The sequence below is a fragment of the Myxine glutinosa genome, chromosome 1 (genome assembly GCF_964187855.1).
Source record: "Myxine glutinosa chromosome 1, kmMyxGlut1.1, whole genome shotgun sequence".
In the NCBI taxonomy this organism is placed as follows: Eukaryota; Metazoa; Chordata; class Myxini; order Myxiniformes; family Myxinidae; genus Myxine; species Myxine glutinosa.
In genome coordinates, this window is record NC_136261.1 from 186,093,164 (window position 1) to 186,119,653 (window position 26,490).

At 41.6% G+C, this 26,490-nt stretch overlaps 1 protein-coding gene across 2 annotated transcripts in view; it reads right to left on the bottom strand.

The window, feature by feature from the left end:
- Positions 1 to 26,490, bottom strand: part of LOC137431993 (uncharacterized) — a 165,718-nt gene that overhangs the window by 73,872 nt on the left and 65,356 nt on the right. For both annotated transcript variants that reach the window (XM_068123756.2, XM_068123757.2), the window contains one exon: positions 18,876 to 19,006. In XM_068123756.2, coding sequence (XP_067979857.1) covers positions 18,876 to 19,006 — 131 coding nt within the window. The remainder of the gene's footprint in view (positions 1 to 18,875; positions 19,007 to 26,490) is intronic.

The window sequence follows — 26,490 nt, forward strand, 5'->3', positions numbered from 1 at the left end:
CTCACATGATGAAATATCATCACATCCACCCATTATGGCATTGCATAAACCTTCCACAACCAAAGTTTAAATACAGAAGAGGGTGGTTTTGACTTTGGATTAGAAAATGGACATTTACAAGGGACTGTAGAGGGGGGAGGGAACAGGAAGATGCTGATGAACAAGTACAACATGGGCTCTTCCATCTATGACATAAAGGCACAAAAAGTTAAGTTACTGCAGTTCTCTGGAACTTTGGTAACGTGTGCGTTGGTGGACAAGCAGCATACTCTACATAAACCTAAACTGGAACATTTACATAGTGTGTTGTACATTGGTTTTCACTAGAACGTTCCAAAGGTAAGAGGGGAGGAAGCAGGAGACGGTGGGGGAATGGAAGGGGGTTGGGGGGGGGGAGGGGAGATGAGGGGAGAGGGAGGGGGGAGATGAGGGGAGAGGGAGGGGAAAGATACACTACATATATATTATTTGGGGGGGGGGGTGGGTTGCTTTGACAGGCCCCTCCGTTTTGGGGGAGTGGGGGAGAGGGATGGAGGAAAACTTTACCCGTGCAAAGAGTGCTTTAACCTCAGTGTTGCACAGGTAAAAAAGTAAAATTGTAATACCCTCTGCTACCATCACCAGGTGGCACCACACTGTACACATTTACAAAGATAATTTATGCCCCTCGCCTGGTCCCCCACATCCCCGAATGCCCCAGACAAAGTTGTATTTGTATTTGTACCCCGAGTAAAGTATATAAGCGTTTATAGCTGGAGTACCTGGCGTTGCTCAAGCACAAAATAAACATTAACATATTTGAAATGAGGGCAAATATAATGTAAAAGCAATTACATCCAAATCAGAATCCATCACAAATGTCAAATCATAATTTTACCTTTTCGTTGAATAGATGCTGGTGAATGATGATGATGACGATGATGATGACTTCAGGAGGAAGAAGAAGCCTTGCGACCAACTTCGACCGCTTCCTAAATTGTTTTATTATATATTGTTGCGGTTTTGAGTTTGTACAGTGAGTTTAATAAAGGTTAAAATTTCCCCTCATAGTTAGTCACACAAGCAACATGTAGCCTCGCGATAGTATAGTTATGTCTTAGTATTTGTAAGCTTAGTCCTTTTCCATTGTTAGTTCTGCGTTAAGTAGAGTCAGGAGAATAGGCCCTACTTCTACCGACTTTCCAGCTACCCTAGCCTCATGCCCCTTTGTGCTAACTTTGGTTCATTTTGGGCGAGTTAACATGAGGCAGGCTAGGAGGGTCGGGGCGGAGCCGAGGGCGGCGCGGCAGAAGCACTGACGGTAAGCACGAGCCGCCAATCAGGGCTCAGAGGTGGTGGCGGTGGCATTGCGTCACAGGGTGTGGTGAGAAGGTTCGAGGGGGTTCCAGAAGGTTCGGGGGCGTAGCTATATAACCCGCTACAAAAAGCCCTCGAGAGGACTCGCGCGAAAAGGATTGATGAAAGGACTTGCGCAAAAAGGATTGATGAAAGGACTCGCTGATGAGAGAGAAGGACTCTCGCTGATGAACGAAGGACTTGCCCAGGGAGAACTCGCACGCACTAACCAACTGAGAGGATCTAGGAAGAGGAGTTGTGAGCGTCCGAGAACTGTACAAGATACGTGGGCGGAGCCCGACGCGCATGAACCAAAAGACGCGCTATTAATACGTGACGCTGGGTTGAGTGAGGCCGATCGCTATACAGTGCATTAAGTCGCGCGAGTGAGGAAAACGGCTGTGTAATCGCCAGCCGTGCTGAGAGTCCCGCCAGTTTGCCGTTCCACCTCATCATCTGCCTTGTTCGGGAGATGCGCTACGAGGTTCCTTCCATCGACTGCTGCCATCTTCGCGGGACGTGCTGGGACCGTGGAGAGCCGGACCGGGGCCGTCTCTGGACGACCACGTCGACGCGGTGGCTGAACATCTACCCATCTGTAATTCCCTTTGTGAGTGTGACGGGCCCGAGTCCGGGGGATACGATAAGATTGACTAAGTGCTGCGCTGTGTCTCTGCGTCCCCGATCATTGTATATACGTGTGGGAATAATTAAACCTGTGTTCTTCCTTTCTTCCATTCGATCGTTTCTGTGGTTTCTTCATTGGCTAAGCGTGGTACGAATAGGATCGCTTAAATCGGGTTCCACTAACTAAGACTGCACGGACCACATGGTATTCAATCTGCTCGGCGTACTCAAACCACACGTGGCTCATGCGAGGCTTGCTTCCTCGCTTCCGTGGCGGCGCAAGGAATTAGGAACGAGCGATAGTTGGTCCCGAGACCCTACTTTGCATTTGCCCGGAAGGGACGTTGCAAGTCTCTGTTCCGTCAAGCCCAGAAAGAACAAGGGGATTAATCCCCCCTTTGGTAAGGGGAAGTAGGGCGGCAAGAACCGTAACAATATGTTCAAATGTCTGGTGATTGTTTTGTATTTATTTATGTGAATGTGTACTTGTATACAACTGTCATTAATTTAAAAAAAAGGCTTAGGCACTACAGAGCGATTTTTTTTAAATCCAAAGAAACAAACTTTTCTTTTTCAAAAAAAATAATTATTTTTTGATGAGAACACTCCCAGGCACTCACTGATGAAACTCTGAAAGTTTGATGAAGATCCGTTCAGCCATCTCTGAGAAAAATGGCGACACACACACACAGACAGACAGACACACACACGCACAGACCAACTGCTCTCTCATATAGTAGATATATCTATAGATATATCTTCTATATATATAAAAGAAAGTTTTTGTTTGTTTGATTGTCTGCACGCAGTAATATCCTGAACGGTGAAAAATAGGAGGAAACCTCTGAAGCAAAAAATGTCAGGACGGGCCCCGGAAAGGTTATAGGCTCAGTGTCGAGGCCGGTCGAGGCCGCCTCGGCCGGGCTGGGCCCATTTCACAATAATTCTTCTTCTTTAAAAATTCTCTTGAACGACAACTTATGCACTTAATAGGAATATCTGACTGATTGCAACACATGCTTTCAAAATTCTTTCTCGTGAGGCCCGAGAGAAGAAAGAACAAGGAATCGTTGAGCACTAACTGATGCTGGGCTCGCGTCAGACCTATGTACAGAAGATTAAATTAATTCAAAAAGAACCCGGGCAACGCCGGGTGCATTCAGCTAGTATATATATATATATATATATATATATATATATATATATATATATATATATATATATATATATATATATATATATATATATATATATATATATATATACTGTATATATATATATATATATATATATACAGACTTGGCATTTAATATGGAATATTTTTTTTGTGGGGGTGAACTTACTTTTCAAGATGTCTTAGAACCAAAAGTTCATTGGAATTATGTTGAAATTATTCTAGATTTTGTTAATGTGACCGTTAAAAGAAACAAAAACCACATTTGACATTTCGAAACAAATACATTGATCCTTGAAAGTGATGTAAACTGATATCGAACCCAATTCATGGACAGTACTGTGTTAAACTTCTGTACGTTTTCCAGAAGTATCTCTTTATTTTGCACATTAGCCAAAATTTTTTTTAACAAAAACAAAAGTTAAATTACGACTGGGATTACGGACAGTAAAATTACAGTTCAGTACTTCGTGTAACCCCCACGAGCATTCAGGAGAGCACGTACACGTTGAGGCATGCTGTTCACGAGATTTGCAAAGGTTTGGACAGGAATCGCTTGCCATGCAGTGAAAATAGCCTGCTGCAATTCACGCACAGAGGTTGGCTGCTGGTCCAAGTTGTCGATTTGACGCGTTAATTCTCCCCACAAGTTCTCTATCGGATTCATATCCGGGGACATGGCAGGTCACTCCATATGCTCTACACCATGGTCAGCAAGAAAGTGTTGGATCATGCGAGCACGATGAGGCCGTGCATTGTCATCTTGGAAGACAAAGTTTCCTCGAAAGGCTGCATGAGCAAATGGAAGCAATGTTTCTTCCAGAATGGCCCTGTACTTGAACTGGTTCAGGTTTCCATTCAGAACAACCAGGTCAGTTTTGCCCCCTGCATGAAAAGCAGCCCAAACGGTCACCCCACCACCTCCAGCTTGGACTCTTGGCACTATACAATCTTTGTTGTAGGCTTCATGCACTTGTCTGTGCACTCGGACGCGGCCATCTTGACGATAGACCAGAAATCTAGACTCGTCAATGAAGATCACGTAATTCCAGTGTCCTGGCTGCCATTGACGGTGCTCTCTGGCCCACTGCAATCGGCGCTGGCGGTGTTGCCTGGTCAGGCGTGGCTTTCTCAGGGGGCGCCTGGCACGATAGCCTGCTTGAACCAGTCGTTGGTTGACTAACCTTCTGGACACAGGCACATTTGTCAGTTGCTGCCACTCAGCCCTAAGCCGATTAGCTGACTTGGTACGGCCATTGCGGACTAACCGGTGCAGCTGGCGATCATCCCTTCTTGTGGTTCTGCGGGGACGTCCTGGCCTCGGTATTGGAGTAGGGCCACCCCTATGAGCATTTCGTTTCAGGATCTTTGACACCTGACCTTGAGTGATGCCATATTGCCGAGCAATAGCACGCTGTTTCATGCCGTAATTTCGTAAAGCCACTACTCCATGACAAACAGCATTGTCGAGTTGACGGACCATCTCCAGAGGAAGCGGCAATAACTTTTGGAGACGTGCAGCATTTGTTTTCCACTAGTACAGAACGCAACAACCCTTGTATACCCGACTGTGAAGCCAATCATCAAATGCACCTGTCCGTACATTTTGCCACGCCACCTGTGATATAATCCTGTTGTTGACTTCTTGCTGCGACAGACAATCAGTGACATGGTTCTTTTAACAAATAAATCACCAAAGTGTAAAAGAAACTCACCAGATTGATATACTGAGTTAAGAAAGTAAACCCAATTCAAGAAAAAAAAAATATTCCATATTAAATGCCAAGTCTGTATATATATATATATATATATATATATATATATATATATATATATATATATATATATATATATATATATACAGGGTGTATCAAAAAAAAGGTAATCCGAATTCAAGGGGTTAATATGCAAAGGTTATTTATTTTGACAATTTACATGTGGTTTACTAATTAAGAGGAGATCCTCAGCTTTCCATTGATACCTTCCATGCATCATTGCTGTCACACATGACCGAGTACATGTTCATTGAAAATGACAAGTTCAAATCGCATTTTTACAAGTTTGGCTAATCGATGCAAGTCAGGATAATTGGTGCAAAATGAACGTCAGATGTGAACTTTTCTCAGGAATGATTGGCCTTTATGCACCCACAAATAATCACATGGTGTGAGGTCAGGTGATCTTGGCAGCCATTCCACTGCATCGTTGAGGGCAATGACTCAGTCTCTAAAGAGTTCCATCAGTCGATCTCGGACAGCGATAAGATGATGTGCTGGGGCGCCATCTTGGGCCCACCAGAGATATCTGAAGACACCACGAACCTGTCGGTCAATGTTCTCCTCCAGCTGCAGTAAAACTTCATCATTGATCATCTGCAGATACATGTTACCATTGACATTCCTTTGAAAGAAAAATGGTCCGATCACCTCACCACTTCCACAAAGTCCAAACCAAAGTCCACATTTGTCGATTCATGTTGGTGTCAAAATTAAATTCCGGGGGTTGTCCTGTCGGTGCATATTCAAGAACATTATGGGTATTGACCTTGCCATCCATGGCAAAAGCAGCTTCGTCGCCGATAACGACATGCCGCAGGATATTGACATCTGCTTCGCAACATGCTATCAACCATCCGGCAAGCACCAGCCTCCTGGCAAAATCGCCTGGTGTAAGTTGATGCCGGATGTGAATCCGATATGGATGTTGGTGGAGGTCCAGTCTTGTGATTCGGTTGAATGTTGCCGAAGGCAATCCCGTCCCATTTTGTCTTGCGCTTGTATTCCTAGGATGCTCCAAAACTTGCTGCCTTACTGCTGCAATGATCATTTCAGATCGCCCAGTGCGGCTCCTTCCAGAATTCCCCTTGTTGCGGTTGAGGATAGTGCCATGCTCTTGGTATTTTCTAACATTTGCCCAGATGGTTTTGGATGCTGGAGGCTCCCGTTCTGGGAAACATTCCCTGAACGCATCACGAGTTCACTGCAAACTTCCAGTTTGGTGAAAGGTTGTAACCATGAAGGTCCGCTGTTCAGTCGTAAGTTGAACCATCTTTTCAATGACCCAGACTGTCTCTAAACCCATACACTGTAGGCCCATCTTAAATACCCATCTTAAACAAAGGATGACGCAACCGATGATTACCAGACCAGCTTAACAATTTTACATAATCAACTTGGCAGTCGACAAGTAATGCGTCCATTTCAAACTGTCTTGCACCGATTAGCCAAACTTGTAAAAATGCGATTTGAACTTGTCATTTTCAATGAACATGTACTCGGTCATGTGTGACAGCAATGATGCATGAAAGGCATCAATGGAAAGCTGAGGATCTCCTCATAATTAGTAAACCACATATAAATTGTCAAACTAAATAACCTTTGCATATTTACCCCTTGAATTCGGATTACCTTTTTTTTGATACGCACTGTATATATAAGTTGTATAAGTGGATACCAGAGTATAAGTAGTAGTATAAGTATAAGTAGTATAACCCACAACATAAGTCCAGACAGGTCGACTCCATATGATGAGTGGATACCAGAGATAACGTTACCACGTGGCAGGCGGTGCTTATCGCTCCCAGCAAGGTGCAGCAGCAGCTGTATGGGACACCTTGCTGGCGGTTCTCCACTGATGATATGAAGGTCGCATAGTGACTGATGTGTATATATATATATATATATATATATATATATATATATATATATATATATATATATATATATATATAATAGACACACTACATGGCCAAAAATATGCGGACACCCCTTCTAATTAGTGGATTTGGCTGGTTCAGCCACATCCATTGCTGATAGATGTATATATACTCAAGCACACAGCCATGCAATTTCCACAGACAAACATTGGCAGTAGAATGGGCCATACTGAAGAGCTCAGTGATTTTCAACGTGGCACCATCATAGATTGCCACCTTTCCAAAAAGTCAGTTAGTCAAATTTCTGCCCTGCTAGAGCTGCCCCTGTCAACCCAAAGTGCTGTTCTTGTGAAGTGGAAATGTCGAGGAGGAAAAACAGCTCAGCCGCAAAGTGGTAGGCCACACAAGCTCACAGACCGGGACGGCCGAATGCTGAAACACGTAGCGCGTAAAAATCGTCTGTCCTCGGTTGCAACACTCACTAACGAGTTCCAATCTGAGTCTGGAAGCAACGTCAGCAAAACAACTGTTCGTCGGGGGCTTCATGAAATTGGTTTCCATGGCCGAGCAGCCACACACAAGCCTAAGATCACCATGCGCAATGCCAATCGTCGGCTGGAGTGGTGTAAAGCTCGCTGCCATTGGACTCTGGAGCAGTGGAAACACGTTCTCTGGAGTGATGAATCACGCTTCACCATTTGGCAGTCCGACGGACAAATCTGGGTTTGGCGGATGCTGGGAGAACACTACCTGCCCAAATGCATAGTGCCAACTGTAAAGTTTGGTGGAGGAGGAATAATGGTCTGGGGCTGTTTTTCATGCTCTGGGGCTGTTTTTCATGTTTCGTCCTAGGCCCCTTTGTTCCAGTGAAGGGAAATCTTAACGCTACAGCATACAATGACATTGTAGAGTCTAGACGATTGTGTGCTTCCAAGTTTGTTGCAATAGTTTTTGGAAGGCCCTTTCCTGTTTCAGCATGACAATGCCCCCGTGCACAAAGCAAAGTCCATACAGAAATGGTTTGTCAAGATCGGTGTGGAAGAACTTGACTGGCCTGCACAGAGCCCTGACCTCAACCCCATCGAACACCTTTGGGATGAATTGCAACACCGACTGCGAGCCAAGCCTAATTGGCCAACATCAGTGCTTGACCTCACTAATGCTCTTGTGGCTGAATGGAAGCAAATCCCCGCAGCAATGTTCCAACATCTCGTGGAAAGCCTTCCCAGAAGAGTGGAGGCTGTTATAGCAGCAAAGGGGGGGACCAACTCCATATTAATGCCCATGATTTTGGAATGAGATGTTCGACAAACACATACAGGTGTGATGTTTGTGTGTCCACATACTTTTGGCCATGTAGTGTACATTTGTGACTGGTACTGGAAAAAGCAGACACTTGGGGGCAAATATCAAAATTGAGATTTTAATATCATATGATTCCCCATGCTTTTCTTTTTCATTTGATTTATACATTATGTTAATTGGATGAAAATTAACGAAGTTATGGTATTTTAATGAGAAATATATTTTCGTTTAAACAATGGAGATAATTGGGTTCAAAGTTCACAATACAGTTCACACGCACAAAGAATGTGCACACGTAGAGCTTTTCATTCATACCAAACATGTATGTCAGGGATCTCCTTCGAATTACGATGTATGGCTTGTAGTAAAACATCGAAATTCACGATCTTCGTGTCTTTTTGACCGAGGAATCGTGACTTTCTGAGCTCATTTTGAGAATGACATTTTAGATTCTTCGTCGAATTCCACAACTTTTCTGTTGTTTCTTTGAAAAATGTTTTGGTGCACAATAATCTAGAGAAGTTACTCTTTCTATCCATATAAAAATCTCAATTTGGTCCCTGTGGTCATATTTTGACTCTCTTCGGCTTTTTCTCGCTAAGATAAATGCCCCAAAGTGTCTGATTTTGCCAGAGCCAGTCACATATACAGTCACGTGAAAAAGTAAGTACACCCCATGTAAAGTTTTGACTTTTTCAACATATTTCAACATACAGCTATTTGATCTTCATTTCAACAATATTGATAGATAAAGGTGATATAATATAACAAATATCATGAAACATTTACATTTTGTAGTCCATTGTATAATTTAAATAAACATAAATGCAAATTTCACATGTGGAAAAAGTAAGTACACCCTTGGCTCTAATAGGTGGAATTGCCCCCTTTGGCAGAAACAACCTCAAGTAGGCGTTATATATATTATGTATATATTATATATATAATTATATAAATAATTATATAAATAATTATATAATTATATATATATATATATATATATATATATATATATATATATATATATATATATATATATATATATAATTTATATATATATAAAATATGTTATTGAATGGCCAAGTCAAAGTCCTGACATGAACCTAATTTAACATTCACGTTGAGGCTTGAAGATTGCAGTCCATCGACGATTCCCATCAAACTTGACAAAACTAGTGCAATTTCATGTGAAGAATGGGCAAATATTTCACCATCTTACTGTGCAAAGCTGGTAGAGACCTAATGAAAAATACTCTTAAATATTATCCTGGGAATTGATAAATGAAGGAGAAATAGCACATTAGCTCCAAAAAAGAAATATAAGTTGACCTTTTTCCAGTTTGGAAAATGTTTCAGTGACACTGAAAAACCCAGGGGAAGCCCTGACACAACACACAACACACAGCACACAGCACACAATTTCAACCTGGAACCCCAGCATCGCAAGCTTTGTGCTGAGACAGGAATAGCAAGCAGGCCAAGCCTCTGGTTTCTTTACTGCTGCACGGTTAAAAAACAAAGCGCACATAGTTTCTCTTTGACGTCACGTCATATTTAGCATAGCATAGCTCACACATAGCTCTTTGACGTCATGGCGAACAAAATTCTTGCTTTCTGACTCAGCAACCACAAGTCTACATTGGTTAGAGGGGCAGGGAAGGAAGGGGAGGACCCCATTACATCAACATTTGAAATGTTCAAAGTTACATTGCTGGTCAAGTTCCGGAGACAGAATGACAGCAGGAAATTTGGTTGGGAGTTTCCGATCATTGCTACAACTGGGAAAAGTCCACGTTGTTTCATAAATGTCTGATGATATAAAGTTAAATGAACTCTGAAACAGCCTCTTTCCCATATTCTACAATTGAAATTGGTAACCTTTTAACAAGTCATTTAAACCTGAACCCAATCAGTGTGACATCAATCATCAGGTTTCTGAATGCAAGTAGACGTTGTGCTTTTGAAATTGCTTGAATAATCTAGTTTTGTCCATATCCCTAAATGAACAAAAATGATGACATATACTTTTCTATCAATTCAAATTCATTCTTGACTCACCATTTACAAATTTAGCTTTAGAGCCGTTTTCTGACTAATGTTTGCCTGTGGTCCAATCCCCAGTGATGTTTGTCCTTAAAATCAGGTCATATTGCATGAACGTAGCATTCATTTTTGATAACTGCAATGACTTGCAATCCTTTGGATGGGATGACAATGTAATCCCCAGCGTGCATTGATAAAAAATAGATTCCATGAGATGTGGTTTGGGTAAAGATTTATGACAATTTTTCTCATGAACAGAGCTCTTTAGCACTAATTCTCTGATCTCGTATTTTATATTACCAAAAGTATTGGGACAATAAGGGGAACATGCAGATTATCAACTCGAGTTTATTCATTACCTAATAGGATGTGACTATCATCAGGAATAGGTCTTTCTTCACAGCAACTGTACATTTAGTGATAGACCATAGTATGTTGTGTTTAATATGTCTCAGATTGGTTAGAATGAGATTAAGTTGGGGCTCTAGGCTGGCCACTGCAAATTTTCAATGCTGTTGTTTTTGAACTGTTTCCTAGCATACAATAGCATGGCAAATTGCATTGTGATGCTGGTATATGTATGTGCCACCTTCCCCAATCATAGCACAGTAAGACCCCAACATTCGCAACGGACACAGAAAAATGCTGCGAATGTCGAATCCGCGAATGTCAGGGCAAGGTTTCAATGGGGTTCCCGGCGGTTCGTGATTCATAAAGGAAAAATTATAAATTAATTGGAATTTGTTCAGGGTGCTGGCGATATCTCACCGACTCTTTGTCAAAAGACACCACCTGATCTTTAACGTCCACCATCTAATTTGAGAAGATAGATTCCCAGCTTAAAGCCCCATTGAGGGAAGGTGCACTTTGTGATGGAAAACCCATCCTGTGAAGCACCAGTCCGATAGTTTATAGTTGGGCTGAGAATCAAACCCAAAATAGAAAGCTCAGAGACAAGTAGTGCCCTACATCTGCAACATGGCCTGAAAGTCGCTTTACCCCTCCCCAGTTAAGCATCAATTCTTAAAATCTCTTAATATACAGGTTTTATTGTGCAGTACTTGCAATTAATTAATCAGCCATATTGTATCTGTATGTGCTCTGTCTTCCTCCCTGCATTCTCCTCAATTACCCCACGCACGTGAAGCAAAAAGCGGTGTTGAGCAATTTGTTCATGTACATCCATCCGTCCATCTTATCAGTTTACAATCGTCAGTTTATGATCCAGGAACAACTTATTCAAATCTAATTTTATATTTTGAACATAAATCGGAAGACAAGTTTGCCGTTTTACTATACTTTGGCTCTGAATTTGTCCCAATCGCACATGAGTGAGATAATATTTTTACTCTGACTGCGTGATAAATAAACAAAACTGAAAATCATTTCAAACAGGAAACTTACTGTTTTTAAGAATGTTCGAAAGAACAAACAGACAGGAAGAACTAATGTAACGCGTTAGATAAGGTGATGTAGTAGACACTGGTAAACACGGCGGTAAAACCTAGAATTTATTTATTTAAATGCATTAAACTTCTTTAAACCTGTATTTAAATTTAATTATATACTTGGAGTGTAGAACACGAATCACCAACATAATACTTCAGTATGATATATACTGTATAACATGAGGGGAGAGAGGGGTGGGGGAGGGGGTAAAGCAACTTTCAGGCCACCCTGTACATTATCTCGTTGGACCTCAAGTAAAATACTGTACATCAAATCATAATGATGGTTATTTGGATATCATTTGATCAATTGTGGTTTCAATTTACATGTGTAAATAACATTTTAAAACCAATATTAAAACCACACATTGTCCTTCTCTGCTGACCCAACTCATTGTTTCCTAGATGGTTAATGGGACTATATTTTTGTTCATTTTATTAGCCTATCTGGAATTGTCATCGTCATCATCATGAGATGAGGTCTTGTGATCATGCACCATCCATCTACCTGTCCACCCATCTGTCTCCTATTTCCACTTTTCCGGCGAAACCGCTGGTTTTCACTTCTGTGTCGATGTGCGTCTGTCCGGGCCATAATTTTTTTTACCATGTGAGCTATTTCTTGTCATCAAATTTTCACCAAAACTTTATTATGATAATATGGAGAAGGCAAATTAATAATTGCGACAAAAGGTCAAAGGTCAGCGTCACATAAGATCATTCAGTTTCATCCAATTGACATTGACCTGAGATTTCAATTTACGGTTTGAGTTTTGTCATCAAATTTTCATAAAAACGTTATTGTGAGAATATGGAGAAGACACGTTAATAATTTAGTCAAAAGGTCAAAAGTCAGCAACACCTAAAATCATAAATTTTCATCCAATTGACGTGAAATTTCAATTTACTATTTTAGTTGTGTCATCAAATTTTCAACAAACGTTTATTATGAGAAAATGGAAAAGGTAAATTAATAATTTAGTCAAAAGGTCAAAGGTCAGTGTCACATAAAATCGTCAATTTTCATCCGATTAACCTGAAATTTTAAGAATTTGCATATGGGGTCACTGAATTGGTTCAGCAATCAAAAGCTAATGATTTTTTAGATAAAAAGCGCAAAGGTCAAGGCTGCATGAAATCATCAATTTTCATTTGGTATTTTTTTTTTTAACCATTTTCGTTATTTTGAGCATACAGAAGAAGATGTCTGAATACAAACAGATGCGGACAGGCCTGTGCTCAGCTATATCTATCTGCTATATCTATCTATAAATAACATTTTATATATAAGTACAGATATACGTATATATATATATATATATATATATATATATATATATATATATATATATATATATATATATATATATATATATATATATATATGTATATATATATGTGTATATATATATATATATATATATATATATATATATATATATATATATGTATATATATATATATATATGTATATATATATATATATATATATATGTATATATATATATATGTATATATATACAGTGAAACCTTGACTTACGAGTGCACCAACTTACGAGTTTTCCGAGATACGAGCCGTGGCTCGGGCGGTTTTTTTGCTTTGAGATGCGAGCCGAGATCTGAATTACGAGTTTACGCCACCCGCCACTAGGTGGCCCAACGAGCGTTCCGGTCACGTGGTTATCTTGCCGTGCAAGCATCTCTGCCGTATATCGCTGCTGCTTTGTTTTCGCATTTTGGTTATTTTGGAAAATTTCTTAGTTTTAACCATGGGTCCTAAGAAATTGAGTGCCAAGGGCAGTACTGAGAAGAAGAAGAAGAGGATGATGTGCTTGGATATAAAACACGCAATCGTCGAAAAACATGAGCGAGGTGTGTGTGCGTGTTGTCGACTTGGCGAGGCAGTACGATCGTAGTACTTCTACGATATGTACGATTTTGAAGCAGAAGGAGTCGATAAAGGCTATAACGCCAGCCAAGGGCGTTAAGATTATTTCAAAGCTCCGGACCTCTGTCCATGAAGAGATGGAGAAGTTGTTGTTTGTGTGGTTGATGGAGAAGCAGCTCGCAGGAGATACCGTGACCGAGAGCATCATGTGTGAGAAGGCCCGAGACATTTACGGGGATTTGGTGCAGCAGACGGCGGGAACATCAACGGACGAGGCATCGGAAGTCATTCAAAGCCAGTCGGGGATGGTTTGATAATTTTAAGAAGAGGACCGGCATTCACTCCGTCGTCAGGCATGGTGAGGCAGCAAGCTCGGATGTGAAGGCAGCTGAAGATTTTTTATAACTTTTGCCGAACTGATAGAAGCTGAAGGATACATCCCCCAGCAAATCTTCAACTGTGACGAGACAGGGCTCTTCTGGAAAAAGATGCCGAGGAGGACGTATATAACGGCAGAGGAGAAGAGCATGCCAGGCCACAACTTGTTCAGAGTGCCGGCGATAGCTCGCCTTCTCTTTGTGGAAGACACGGTCAGATTTTGTTTTTTTTTTCTTTTGTATACAAGATCGAGGCTCGTGAAAGAGCTAACATTAATCACACAAAAAGACAAACCGACACACAAAACACAAAAAACAAGGGGAGCGGCAGACAAGATGGGGAGAGAGGGGGAAGGACACAAACACAACATTTGAGAGCAGGGACATCGGGAGGACTTGGGGGGAGGTGGGAGAGGAATAAAACATATGAACACTGCAAGGACTCTGGGGTGAATTACCGGGGGTAGAAAAGATCAAGGTTTTCGATGGGTCATTGATGAGGTCATTTCGATGAGGTCATTGATGAAGACCAGAAATAGCACAGGGCCCAGAACACTACCAGAACACTACACAGATCCTCATTTCGATGACGTCATTGATGAAGACCAGAAATAGCACAGGGCCCAGAACACTACCAGAACACTACACAGATCCTTAACATCCAACAACTAATGGGACGCAAACGGGGCGCCCAGTTTAGCGGTACGCACATTGATGAATCACCCTGCCTGTGAAACACCGACATGACAGGTTATAGCTGGGTCGGGATTCAAACCCAGGCTGGACAGTTTAGAGTCAAGTGTGCGTACCTCCAGTCCAGGCCATCCTGCCAACTTGTATGCTGCATACAGGTGAAATATAAAGCGCGAGATATTTATATATATACTGTATATTTCAAAAAAAATTGGTGTGGTTTTTGGGGCGCTGGAACGGATTAATAGCATTTCAATTCATTTTAATGGGGAAATTTAATTTGAGAAACGAGCAAATTGAGTTACGAGCTCGGTCACAGAACGAATTAAACTCGTAAGTCAAGGTTTCACTGTATATATGTATATATATATATATGTATATATATATATTATATATATATATATATATATATATATATATATATATATATATATATATATATATATATATATATATATATATATATATATATACATAGACTTGGCATTTAATATGGAATATTTTTTTTGTGGGGGTGAACTTACTTTTCAAGATGACTTAGAACCAAAAGTTCATTGGAATTATGTTGAAATTATTCTAGATTTTGTTAATGTGACCTTTAAAAGAAACAAAAACCACATTTGACATTTCAAAGCAAATACATTGATCCTTGAAAGTGATGTAAACTGATATCGAACTCAATTCACGGACAGTACTGTGTTACACTTCTGTACGTTTTCCAGAAGTATCTCTTTATTTTGCACATTAGCCAAATTTTTTTTCAACAAAAACAAAAGCTAAATTATGACTGGGATTACGGACAGTAAAATTACAGTTCATTACTTCGTGTAACCCCCACGAGCATTCAGGAGAGCACGTACACGTCGAAGCATGCTGTTCACGAGATTTGCCAAGGTTTGGACAGGAATCGCTTGCCATGCAGTGACAATAGCCTGCTGCAATTCACGCACAGAGGTAGGCTGCGGGTCAAAGTTGTCGATTTGACGCGTTAATTCTGCCCACAAGTTCTCTATCGGATTCATATCCGGGGACATGGCAGGCCACTCCATATGCTCTACACCACGGTCAGCAAGAAAGTGTTGGATCATGCGAGCACGATGAGGCCGTGAATTGTCATCTTGGAAGACAAAGTGTCCTCGAAAGGCTGCACGAGCAAATGGAAGCAATGTTTCTTCCAGAATGACCCTGTACTTGAACTGGTTCAGGTTTCCATTCAGAACAACCAGGTCAGTTTTGCCCCCTGCATGAAAAGCAGCCCAAACGGTCACCCCGCCACCTCCAGCTCAGACTCTTGGCACTATACAATCTTCGTTGTGGGCTTCATGCACTTGTCTGTGCACTCGGACGCGGCCATCTTGACGATAGACCAGAAATCTAGACTCGTCACTGCAGGTCACGTGATTCCAGTGTCCTGGCTGCCATTGACGGTGCTCTCTGGCCCACTGCAATTGGCGCTGGCTGTGGTGTCTGGTCAGGCATGGCTTTCTCAGGGGATGCCTGGCACGATAGCCTGCTTGAACCAGTCGTTGGTTGACTAGCCTTCTGGATACAGGCACATTTGTCAGTTGCTGCCACTCAGCCCTAAGCCGATTAGCTGACTTGGTACGCCCATTGCAGACTAACCGGTGCAGCTGGTGATCATCTCTCCTTGTGGTTCTGCGTGGACGTCCTGGCCTCGGTATTGGAGTAGGGACACCCCTCTGAGCATTTCGTTTCAGGATCTTTGACACCTGACCTTGAGTGATGCCATACTGCCGAGCAATACCACGCTGTTTCATGCCAGAATTTCGTAAAGCCACTACTCCATGACAAACAGCATTGTCAAGTTGACGGACCATCTCCAGAGGAAGTGGCAATAACTTTTGTAGACATGCAGCAGTTGTTTTCCACTAATACAGAACGCAACAACCCTTATATACCCGATTGTGAAGCCAATCGTCAAATGTACCTGTCCTTACATTTTGTCATGCCACCTGTGATATAATCATGTTATTGACTTCTTGCTGCGAAAGACAATCAGTGACATGGTTCTTTCAACAAAGACATCACCGAAGGGTAAAAGAAACTCACCAGATTGATATACTGAGTTCAGAAAGTAAACCCAAGTCAAGAAAAAAAAATATTCCATATTAAATGCCAAGTCTGTATTTATATATACTAGGGCATGCCCGTACTATATCTATATCTAAAATTATATCCCCCCCTCTATTTACATGAAATGGTTTGGTCCATGAAATGTTTTGGTCCATTCGCAACGCCAAAGCGAACGGCGAACGCTTTACATGAAATGGTTTGGTGCATGAAATGTTTTGGTCCATTCGCAACGCCAAAGCGAACGGCGAACGGCTTGCGAGTACAGTGACAATCCCCCCGGGGTTTTAATTAGTTTTAAAACATCGTTTAACGCCAACATAGCGCCAACATAGTTTGCCGACGGGAAATAAATGAATACGCTCTCAAATGTGCCATCCGAGGCAGAGTGTGTCCGCCACGTTCGGCACACGCGATAGCTCGCTGCTCTCTGATTGGTTGAATCGTTTTTTGGACATAGCTCGGTAAGTAATTGTCCGATTAATATGAAACCTTGAAAAGGCACATCCTCGGGTCCCCAGCAATATACCTGGCAAGTTTAAAGTATATCGGACCCGTGGTTGTCGAGAAACAGCGGTCACAGACAAACAAACGTACAAACGTACAAACAAACAAACACACAGAGATTACTGGAATTATAGATAGATATATATAATACAAAATGCTATATCTATCTGCACACTTACCTTTTTGTCTCTATGCACACAATCAAACATTAACAGAGATGTTCAGTGTAGAGTGCCATGTTGTCCCATGGATCTGGTATTCCCTTCACCCTAACATATAATTATGACAGCCTCACTATTAATTATTATTAACTCGTGCTCATGAAGTAAAAAGCGCGGTTAAGCAACGTGTCTGCACTTTGTTAAGAGTGTACATTGAAAACCGTTCAACGGAGGAAATGGAAACTTTACCACATGTTATATGACCATTTGATATAGCACATATTGAGCATACATCAAAAACCGTTCAACAGAATAAATTTAAACTTTACCACATGTTATATGACCATTTGATATAGCACATATTGAGCGTACATCAAAAACCGTTCAACAGAAGAAATTGAAACTTTACCACATGTTGCACGACCATTTGATATAGCGCATATTGAGTATACATCGAAAATCGTGTGAAATTAGAATCATTGTAACTGCCTCAGCCTTTATTGTGCTTGGCTGATAAAAAAAAAGTGAAAAAGAAGTACAATTTGGGTTCTCCCCATTTATACTTTAGCAACCTATTCTGACATCTTTATCAGCCTTGGTAGTTATGAAAACACTCGAGAACGAGATTAAAAGCTACTTCGTAAAGGCTTATGAATGTACTTTATAGCAGACTTTTCAAAGTATAATTTGTACACATTTACCTCAGAAGTGTAGATAGATGCAATTACAAGTTTGTAAGACTGCAGGGATAAGTATTCCATGAATACCGTCTAGTTTGACATGAGTCCACACTGCCCTGGAAGTTTAGTCCATCGCTCCAGAATCAAATTGTTAGCTATCAGTGTGGAACTGTCTTTTTCTCATTCTGCTATCAAGGAAGCCAGGTAATATGACCATTTGTTTAGGTACGAACTGGATAATGGGATCTTCTACACCCAACAGTATCATTGCCTAGTACCATTGATTCAGTCACTCAAGGGTGGAGCCATATGTGTGTGTGGTGAGGTCAGTGAGCAGTCATCTTATGTACCCCTTGTACAAATAACAGTATAAAGGAATGTTCAGAGGCTCACCATTTTCCAAGTTCAATAATTTTACTCTATACAGGACTTGGTTTTAGAATTTTAAACCACACAGTAGGGATATATATATATATATACAGTATATATATATATATATATATATATATATATATATATATATATATATATACATATATACATACATACATACACACACACACACACACACACACACACACACACACACACACACACACACACACACACACACACACACACACACACACACACACACACACACACACACACATATATCGTTAACATCATGTTGGATCTATTAAACTAGCCCAGTTTCCAGAAGCTTAAAATTCAAGTCTTTCATATTGCTGCCTTTAGATGACTTTTTAACCCATAATATCTGAGATACCAATGCCGTGGTCTCACCACTAGGTCATCACCTTACATTTGAAAAATATTCCATGTGAATGTTAAATCAACAAAACTCCATTTTCGGAATTAGCTGTTTGTTTGGGTGGGAAATAGTTTTACCGGCATTTCGTGGATGAGAGCGGTGCACGAAAGATCTGCGCGTAGAATGGGCAAGAGGCCTTGCCCAGGGTCTGCAGGAGTCCAGGCCTGTACTCGGAGTCCACACACCACAGTGACCCTTTTCCAGTGCCCTGCACGTACAGATATGACCAAAAGTAAAAACATATATGAACAAAAGCACCTCCGTATAAAAATAAAACACTAAATTTAACCTCTGTAGAACCAGAAGCAATTCAGGATTTGGTCACTACATTTGTCTAGCATCTTGTACTTCAGGAAGTCATTACAGGGCTTTCTAGCACCACGAAAGAAAGCACCAAAGGACGGTTTGAACCTCATCTGATTTATCAACCACAAAGATCAGTGCTGAAAAGAAATACAATTCCATTAAAGTAACCATACTTTGAGTTTTCTGCTCATGTAGTGTGGATGGCTAAAGTTGTTTATGGCTGCTGGGCTGAAGGTAATATGGTTTTGAAACCATATCAAATGGGGACTACGGCTCGATGCGTTTTAGTTTATATTACATGATGCGTTTGTAATATATGCATGATGCATGATGCGTTACATGATGCATGATGCTCGATGCGTTTTAGTTTACGTTTTAGTTGTATTATTATTACCCCACCACCTAAAGTGGATAGAGGTTGTTTTCTCCCCTGTTTGTTTGTCTGTCTTTGAGCAGGATATCTCAAAGGTTATGGACGGATTCGGATGAAACTTGGTGGATAGGATGGGTGTGTGTGATAAGGACGAATCGATGAAATTTTAGTTCATGTCCAGATGCAGATCCGGCCTATCAGTGGGATACAAAATGTAAACTGTTCAGCAAACCTGGTGCAAAATGTAGACCTGGTGGAGGACGTGCTCTACCGAGTTCTGTTGTAGTTTTGTCATGTATTTACAGTTGGCTAAATATAGCTCTATAAAATGCATATGTGACCACAGTAGTCTTCATCTTCTTAATGGCCACAAATGTTCCCAGGTTCTTGTAGGGTTAACCGGGAGAAGCTTGGCCTCACCAACCGGCTGGCCAGGCATGACGTTCAACTGAGGTTAGGGTAGGAATTTGGAATTTGTTCCAGGGAGAGAGCAATAGCTCACCTACTATTCGAATAATTTACCGTGGCATCTTAACATGCACAAACTAATGCTGGTAGGCGAAACACCAAATTTAACGTCCATCCGAGGGACGACACACACACACACACACACACACACACACACACACACACACACACACACACACACACACACACACACACACACACACACACACACACACACACACACACACACACACACACACACACACACACACACACACACACTGATGACTCACCCTGTCTGGTAAACAGTTTATAGCTGGGTCTGGAATCAAACTCAAGCTAGACAGTTTAGAGGCGAGTGTGCGTATACCTCTATGCCATCCTGCCAGCCCTATTTGATGACAGCATTCAGGTATGAAATTGATCAGCTTTTATTACATCATTACTGAAGTGTGGCTGAGATGCCAATCGATAAAGAAAATACCGATAAACCGACATACCAATATGACCAATAAAATACCAATATGATAAAAACGATACGGAAAAAAAAAAAAAATTCTGAGGTTGAAGTATCACAAAGAACAGAGGACACTAGGAATCGGAAAGTGCGAAAGAAGTGAGTATCATGCTACAGTAGATAAGGACAAGAACAAGCTTTACGCCTAGGTCCCCCTGTCGGGGAAGTGATGTGAGTTGACAAAGTGGAAGACGCAGAAAACATGCTACGATATGATATTTCGCTCACAAGGTTCAGACATACATGGAGGCGGCCCTCTTGGATTTTGAAGTGGCGACCCAATTTCCAATAGCGTTCTTCCTTATGCCTAGATACACCCACACACCAGATTAGAAGTTGGTACTTCTCTTATTTTTCAAGATATTTCGCTCACAAGGTTCAGACATATATATGGTGGCGGCCATCTTGGATTTTGACGTGGAGACCCAATTTTCAATAGGGTTCTTCCTTGTGCCTAGATACACCCACACACCAGATTAGAAGTTAGTAGTTCGTTTATTTTTCAAGATATTTCGCTCACAAGGTTCAGACATATATATAGTGGCGGCCATCTTGGATTTTGACGTGGAGACCCAATTTTCAATAGGGTTCTTCCTTATGCCTAGATACACCCACACACCAAATTAGAAGTTGGTACTTCGCTTATTTTTCAAGATATTTCGTTCACAAGGTTCAGACATATATATGGTGGCAGCCATCTTGGATTTTGACGTGGTGATCCAATTTTCAATAGCGTTCTTCCTTATGCCTAGATACAACCACTCACCAGATTAGAAGTTGGTACTTCGCTTATTTTTCAAGATATTCCGCTCACAAGGTTCAGACATACATGGCGGCGGCCATCTTGGATTTTGACGTGGCGACCCAATTTTAAACAGCGTTCTTCCTTGTGCCTAGGTACACCCACACACCAGATTAGAAGTTGGTACGTCGCTTATTTTTCAGGATATTCAGCTCACAAGGTTCAGACATACATGGCGGCGGCCATCTTGGATTTTGACGTGGCGACCCAATTTTAAACAGCGTTCTTCCTTGTGCCTAGATACACCCACACACCAGATTAGAAGTTGGTACGTCGCTTATTTTTCAGGATATTCAGCTCACAAGGTTCAGACATACATGGCGGCGGCCATCTTGGATTTTGACGTGGCGACCCAATTTTCAATAGGGTTCTTCCTTATGCCCAGATACACCCACACACCAGATTAGAAGTTGGTACTTCGCTTATTTTTCAAGATATTTCGCTCACAAGGTTCAGACATATATATGGTGGCGGCCATCTTGGATTTTGACGTGGCGACCAAATTTTCAATAGCGTTCTTCCTTGTGCCTAGATACACCCACACACCAGATTAGAAGTTGGTACTTCGCTTATTTTTCAAGATATTCCACTCACAAGGTTCAGACATACATGGAATCAGACATACATGGCGGCAGCCATCTTGGATTTTGACGTGGGTTGCACCCACACACCAAATTCGAATGCGGTTCTTCGCTTACGCATGCACGCATGCACACACACACGCACGGACGGACGGACGGACTGAGGGGAAAACCATTGTCCCCCTTTCGCTCCGCGTTGCGACGGGGGACAATTAGAAACGTTGCCAGGGTACAAGCAAGGTTTTTATGGTTTTTTATTTTTTACTTTGGAGTCTTCAATCAACATGCGAATACTGTATTGGCTGATGGAACAACCAGCTTAACATCCACTAACTCTTTCATGAAACATCTGGACTGTGAATTAAATTAAGGTGAGGATGAAGGAATTATTCACTCCTTAACTATTGCTGAAGCCTGGTGTTAGTTAGCTTAACGGTTAACGTTGCTGGCTTGAGGTCCTGAGTTCAAGCCTCTGTCATTCCGTTGAATTAAAACTAGGTGGGTTGACTCAGCCTGTCACTCCTTCTGAGTTGGGCAAAATGAGCACCAGCTTACTGAGAATAATGAACCATTGGAATATCTTGCGTCAGATTGGCACTCTGACCAGGTTGTGCCCACTACCCTAGGAAATTGCTTTGACAGCCCATTGCATCTGAAGATGCAAAAGTAGAGTTCTTCTTCTTCTTCAGCATTGCTGCCTGTAAGGGGCTGCGTATACAAAATAGATACAAAGGGTCGTACTGTCCTATTTTGTGGTTATAGTTTTCCGTTCTGCTTTTGTAAAGTAATGGTGCAAGAATTGCAGATGTTTACACAAAATTAGGCCTCTGAAAATGGTTTAAATCCTTTCGTTGTATTTCTTATGCTATTTCATTTCAAACACACCAGTAACAAGGACATGGGCAGGGTCTACGAGCGGCAAATTTGATTGGTCGTAATAGTTTGTGCAAGTACTGCTAAACGGAAGGGTTTTGAAAATGGAAAAGGGCAATCTGTGTTCTACAGTGTTCAGGTATAACAGTGTGTTCTACAGTGTTCTACTTTTATACCTCCTTATTTAACATGTTATAATTTTTTATTACCTCCACCACCAAAGGTGGATGGAGGTTATGTTTTCACCCCTGTCTGTCTGTCTGTCCGTTTGTCCGTTTGTGAACAAGATATCTCAAAAAGTTGTGGACGGATTCGGACGACATTTGGAAGAAATGTAGCGCATGTGACAAGGACACGAAATTATTAGATTTTGATGAAGATCCAGATTCGGATCCGGCTACTAGAATTTTAAAGTGATTCTTCATCATTGTGAGATGTATCGTTTTTGGCTCTATCGCAGGATATCTCAAAAAGCTATGGACGGATTTGGCCAAAACCTGGTGGACAGGTTGGGTGTGTGACAAGGCAGAATCGATTCAATTTTGGTGAATATTCGGATACGGATCTGGCTAGTATAATTTTTTAAGTGATTCTTCTCCATTGGGAGATAGGGCCAAAAACGATACAAAGCAGGATATCTCAAAAAGTTGTGGACGAATGATTTTGATTAAATGTGATTCTGTATTGTGATTCTCTGGTCTAATCTGGGATACAAAACGTAAAATGCTCACCTGGCAGATGTATGCTCTCTACTGAGTGCCGTTGTAGTTTGTACCTGTTTTTGTGTCCTTGATGACGTCCTTAAAAACAGTAAGCTTCCTGCTTGGAATGATTTTCAATTTTGTTTGATTGCCATGCAGGCAGAGTAAAAATATTATCTTACTCCTCTCTATGCATGGGTGATTGGGACAAATTCAGAGGCAAATTACTGTTAACTTACAGATTTGTTTTCCGATTCGTTTTCAAAATATAACATTCAATTGAAATCAAGTTGTTCCTCGATCATAAATAGTCTAGTAGGAAGACTAGGTCCCCCTGCACCCCCCGGAGATATACTTCTAATCAGTGTTTCTAGATTGGAAAAAATGTGTAGAAAATGACTAGCTATGGCCCCAAGCTGAAAAAATGTCCCACATACCATTTGTATGCAAATTACTGCTGCAAATTTTATGCAAAATTATGCAAATTTTATGCAAATTTTTGATGAGGAGTAGAGTTGAGGGGTCTTTGAGGGCTTCATCGAGGTGCTCTCGGTTGCAAGACTGGGTCATTCTGAGAAGCACAGCAGGGTCAGAGATCATGATGTTCTCCTCCTCAGTGAATCTCTCCATCAACAGCCTCTCCATTGCCTCACACACTGTTTTGAGGCAAAAGAGGGACTTTGCGTAGGCCTTTCCACTGAGAACACCTTTGAGAGATCCACTTGTTACTAGTTGTGCCTCAAAGAGAATCTCTGCATATCCAGAACCACGCATCTTGTGTCCAGTGAGCATCCCGATGTAGTTCATGGATGTGTGGAAGGGTCCAATCGTTACTACATGACTAGCAAATTCATTTGGCCAGCGCCAGATGATGGGAAGGGCTTTCATGCAGACACCCAGATCAAATGTATTCAGGACCCATCTCTGACCCACCTCAGCAGTTGCTGCCTCGGAACGCTTCAGTAGCTCACGAACAACTGCGTTGTCTGTGATCGGTCTGTGCCTGGTGCCTGCATGGCATGGCAATGGCCTGCAGCCTGTGCCTGGGCTAGGGGGTTTCACCTCTGCAACTGGTTCTCCCCCACCCAGCAAATCAACAGTCGACTACTGCACGCCTATCCACCAACCGATCACAGACAACGCAGTTGTTCGTGAGCTACTGAAGCGTTCCGAGGCAGCAACTGCTGAGGTGGGTCAGAGATGGGTCCTGAATACATTTGATCTGGGTGTCTGCATGAAAGCCCTTCCCATCATCTGGCGCTGGCCAAATGAATTTGCTAGTCATGTAGTAACGATTGGACCCTTCCACACATCCATGAACTACATCGGGATGCTCACTGGACACAAGATGCGTGGTTCTGGATATGCAGAGATTCTCTTTGAGGCACAACTAGTAACAAGTGGATCTCTCAAAGGTGTTCTCAGTGGAAAGGCCTACGCAAAGTCCCTCTTTTGCCTCAAAACAGTGTGTGAGGCAATGGAGAGGCTGTTGATGGAGAGATTCACTGAGGAGGAGAACATCATGATCTCTGACCCTGCTGTGCTTCTCAGAATGACCCAGTCTTGCAACCGAGAGCACCTCGATGAAGCCCTCAAAGACCCCTCAACTCTACTCCTCATCAAAAATTTGCATAAAATTTGCATAATTTTGCATAAAATTTGCAGCAGTAATTTGCATACAAATGGTATGTGGGACATTTTTTCAGCTTGGGGCCATAGCTAGTCATTTTCTACACATTTTTTCCAATCTAGAAACACTGATTAGAAGTATATCTCCGGGGGGTGCAGGGGGACCTAGTCTTCCTACTAGACTAAAACAGATGTTTGTAGACAGACAGACAGACAGACAAACAGACAAAGGAAACCAATTGCTTAACACCACTTTTCGCTTCGTGGATGCAGGGTAACTAAAAGCCACTTATTTACTCAATGACTATGTGGTAACAAAACAAACAAAAAAAAAACAGATGGAAGTTTTATAAAAGGTTTTATAGGAACATTTATTTGGATCGCTTGAGTGAATGAGAACAAGTTAAACAAAGATATGGTATGATCTTGCCCTAAACTCAGCAGAAGCGGAGAATTCATCCACGGAACATGAGCACTTGGCTTATTGATGTTAGTTTCCAAAATATTAAGTTGAATATTCTCAATGTGGACAATACAGACAAATTTGCATTCTCCCCTTAAGTACAAATTGTTTCGGTATGAACCCCTCACATTTTAAATATTTTTTTGGATACAAGATCAAAGCTCGTGTAAGAGCTAACATTAATCACAAAAAAAAATAACGGTCACACAATACATACAATAAAGGGAGCGGGAGACAAGATGGGGAGAGAGACGGAAGCACACAAGTACAACAGCAGGAAGCAGGGACATCGGGAGATCTGGGGGAGGGAGGGGGCTTGGGGGGAGGAGGCATGGGAAGGGGGGGTGGAGGGGTGGGAGAGGTATAAAACACATGGACACTGCTATTGAATACACTGGTTGAATATTCTGTGGCTTCAGTCACATCCATATGACTGCCGCAGTATCTAATTAGGTCGCATTATTCTACCATCAGGTACAACACTGATATTCTGGGCCAACCTACAATTCTGCTGGTCATTCAACCCATCATGGAAAGCCCTGTGAGATGGATGAGCAGCGCTGCTTCATCTTACAAACTGAGACAAACTACAGTTCTTTTCCTTTCTTTTTCTTTTTTTTTTGTATACAGGATCGAGGCTCGTGAAAGAGCTAACATTTATCACACAAAAAAATCAAACAGACTCATAAAACATATAATAAGGGGAGCGGTAGACAAGATGGGGAGAGAAGGGGAAGCACACCAACACAGCATTTGAGAGCAGGGACATTGGGAGATCTGTGGGAGGGAGAGGGCTTGGGGGGAGGAGGCGTGAGAAGGGGAGGGGGTGGGAGAAGTATAAAACACAAGGACACTGCAAGGACTTCCAGGAAAGAAGTTGGTATTTCTAAAAAGTGGATCTGGGGTGAAATTAGCAGGGGTAGAAAAGATCAAGGTTTTGGATGGGGGAAGATAAGAGATGGTGGTGAACAGCTGTTTTAAAGACCTGGAGGGAGGAGTG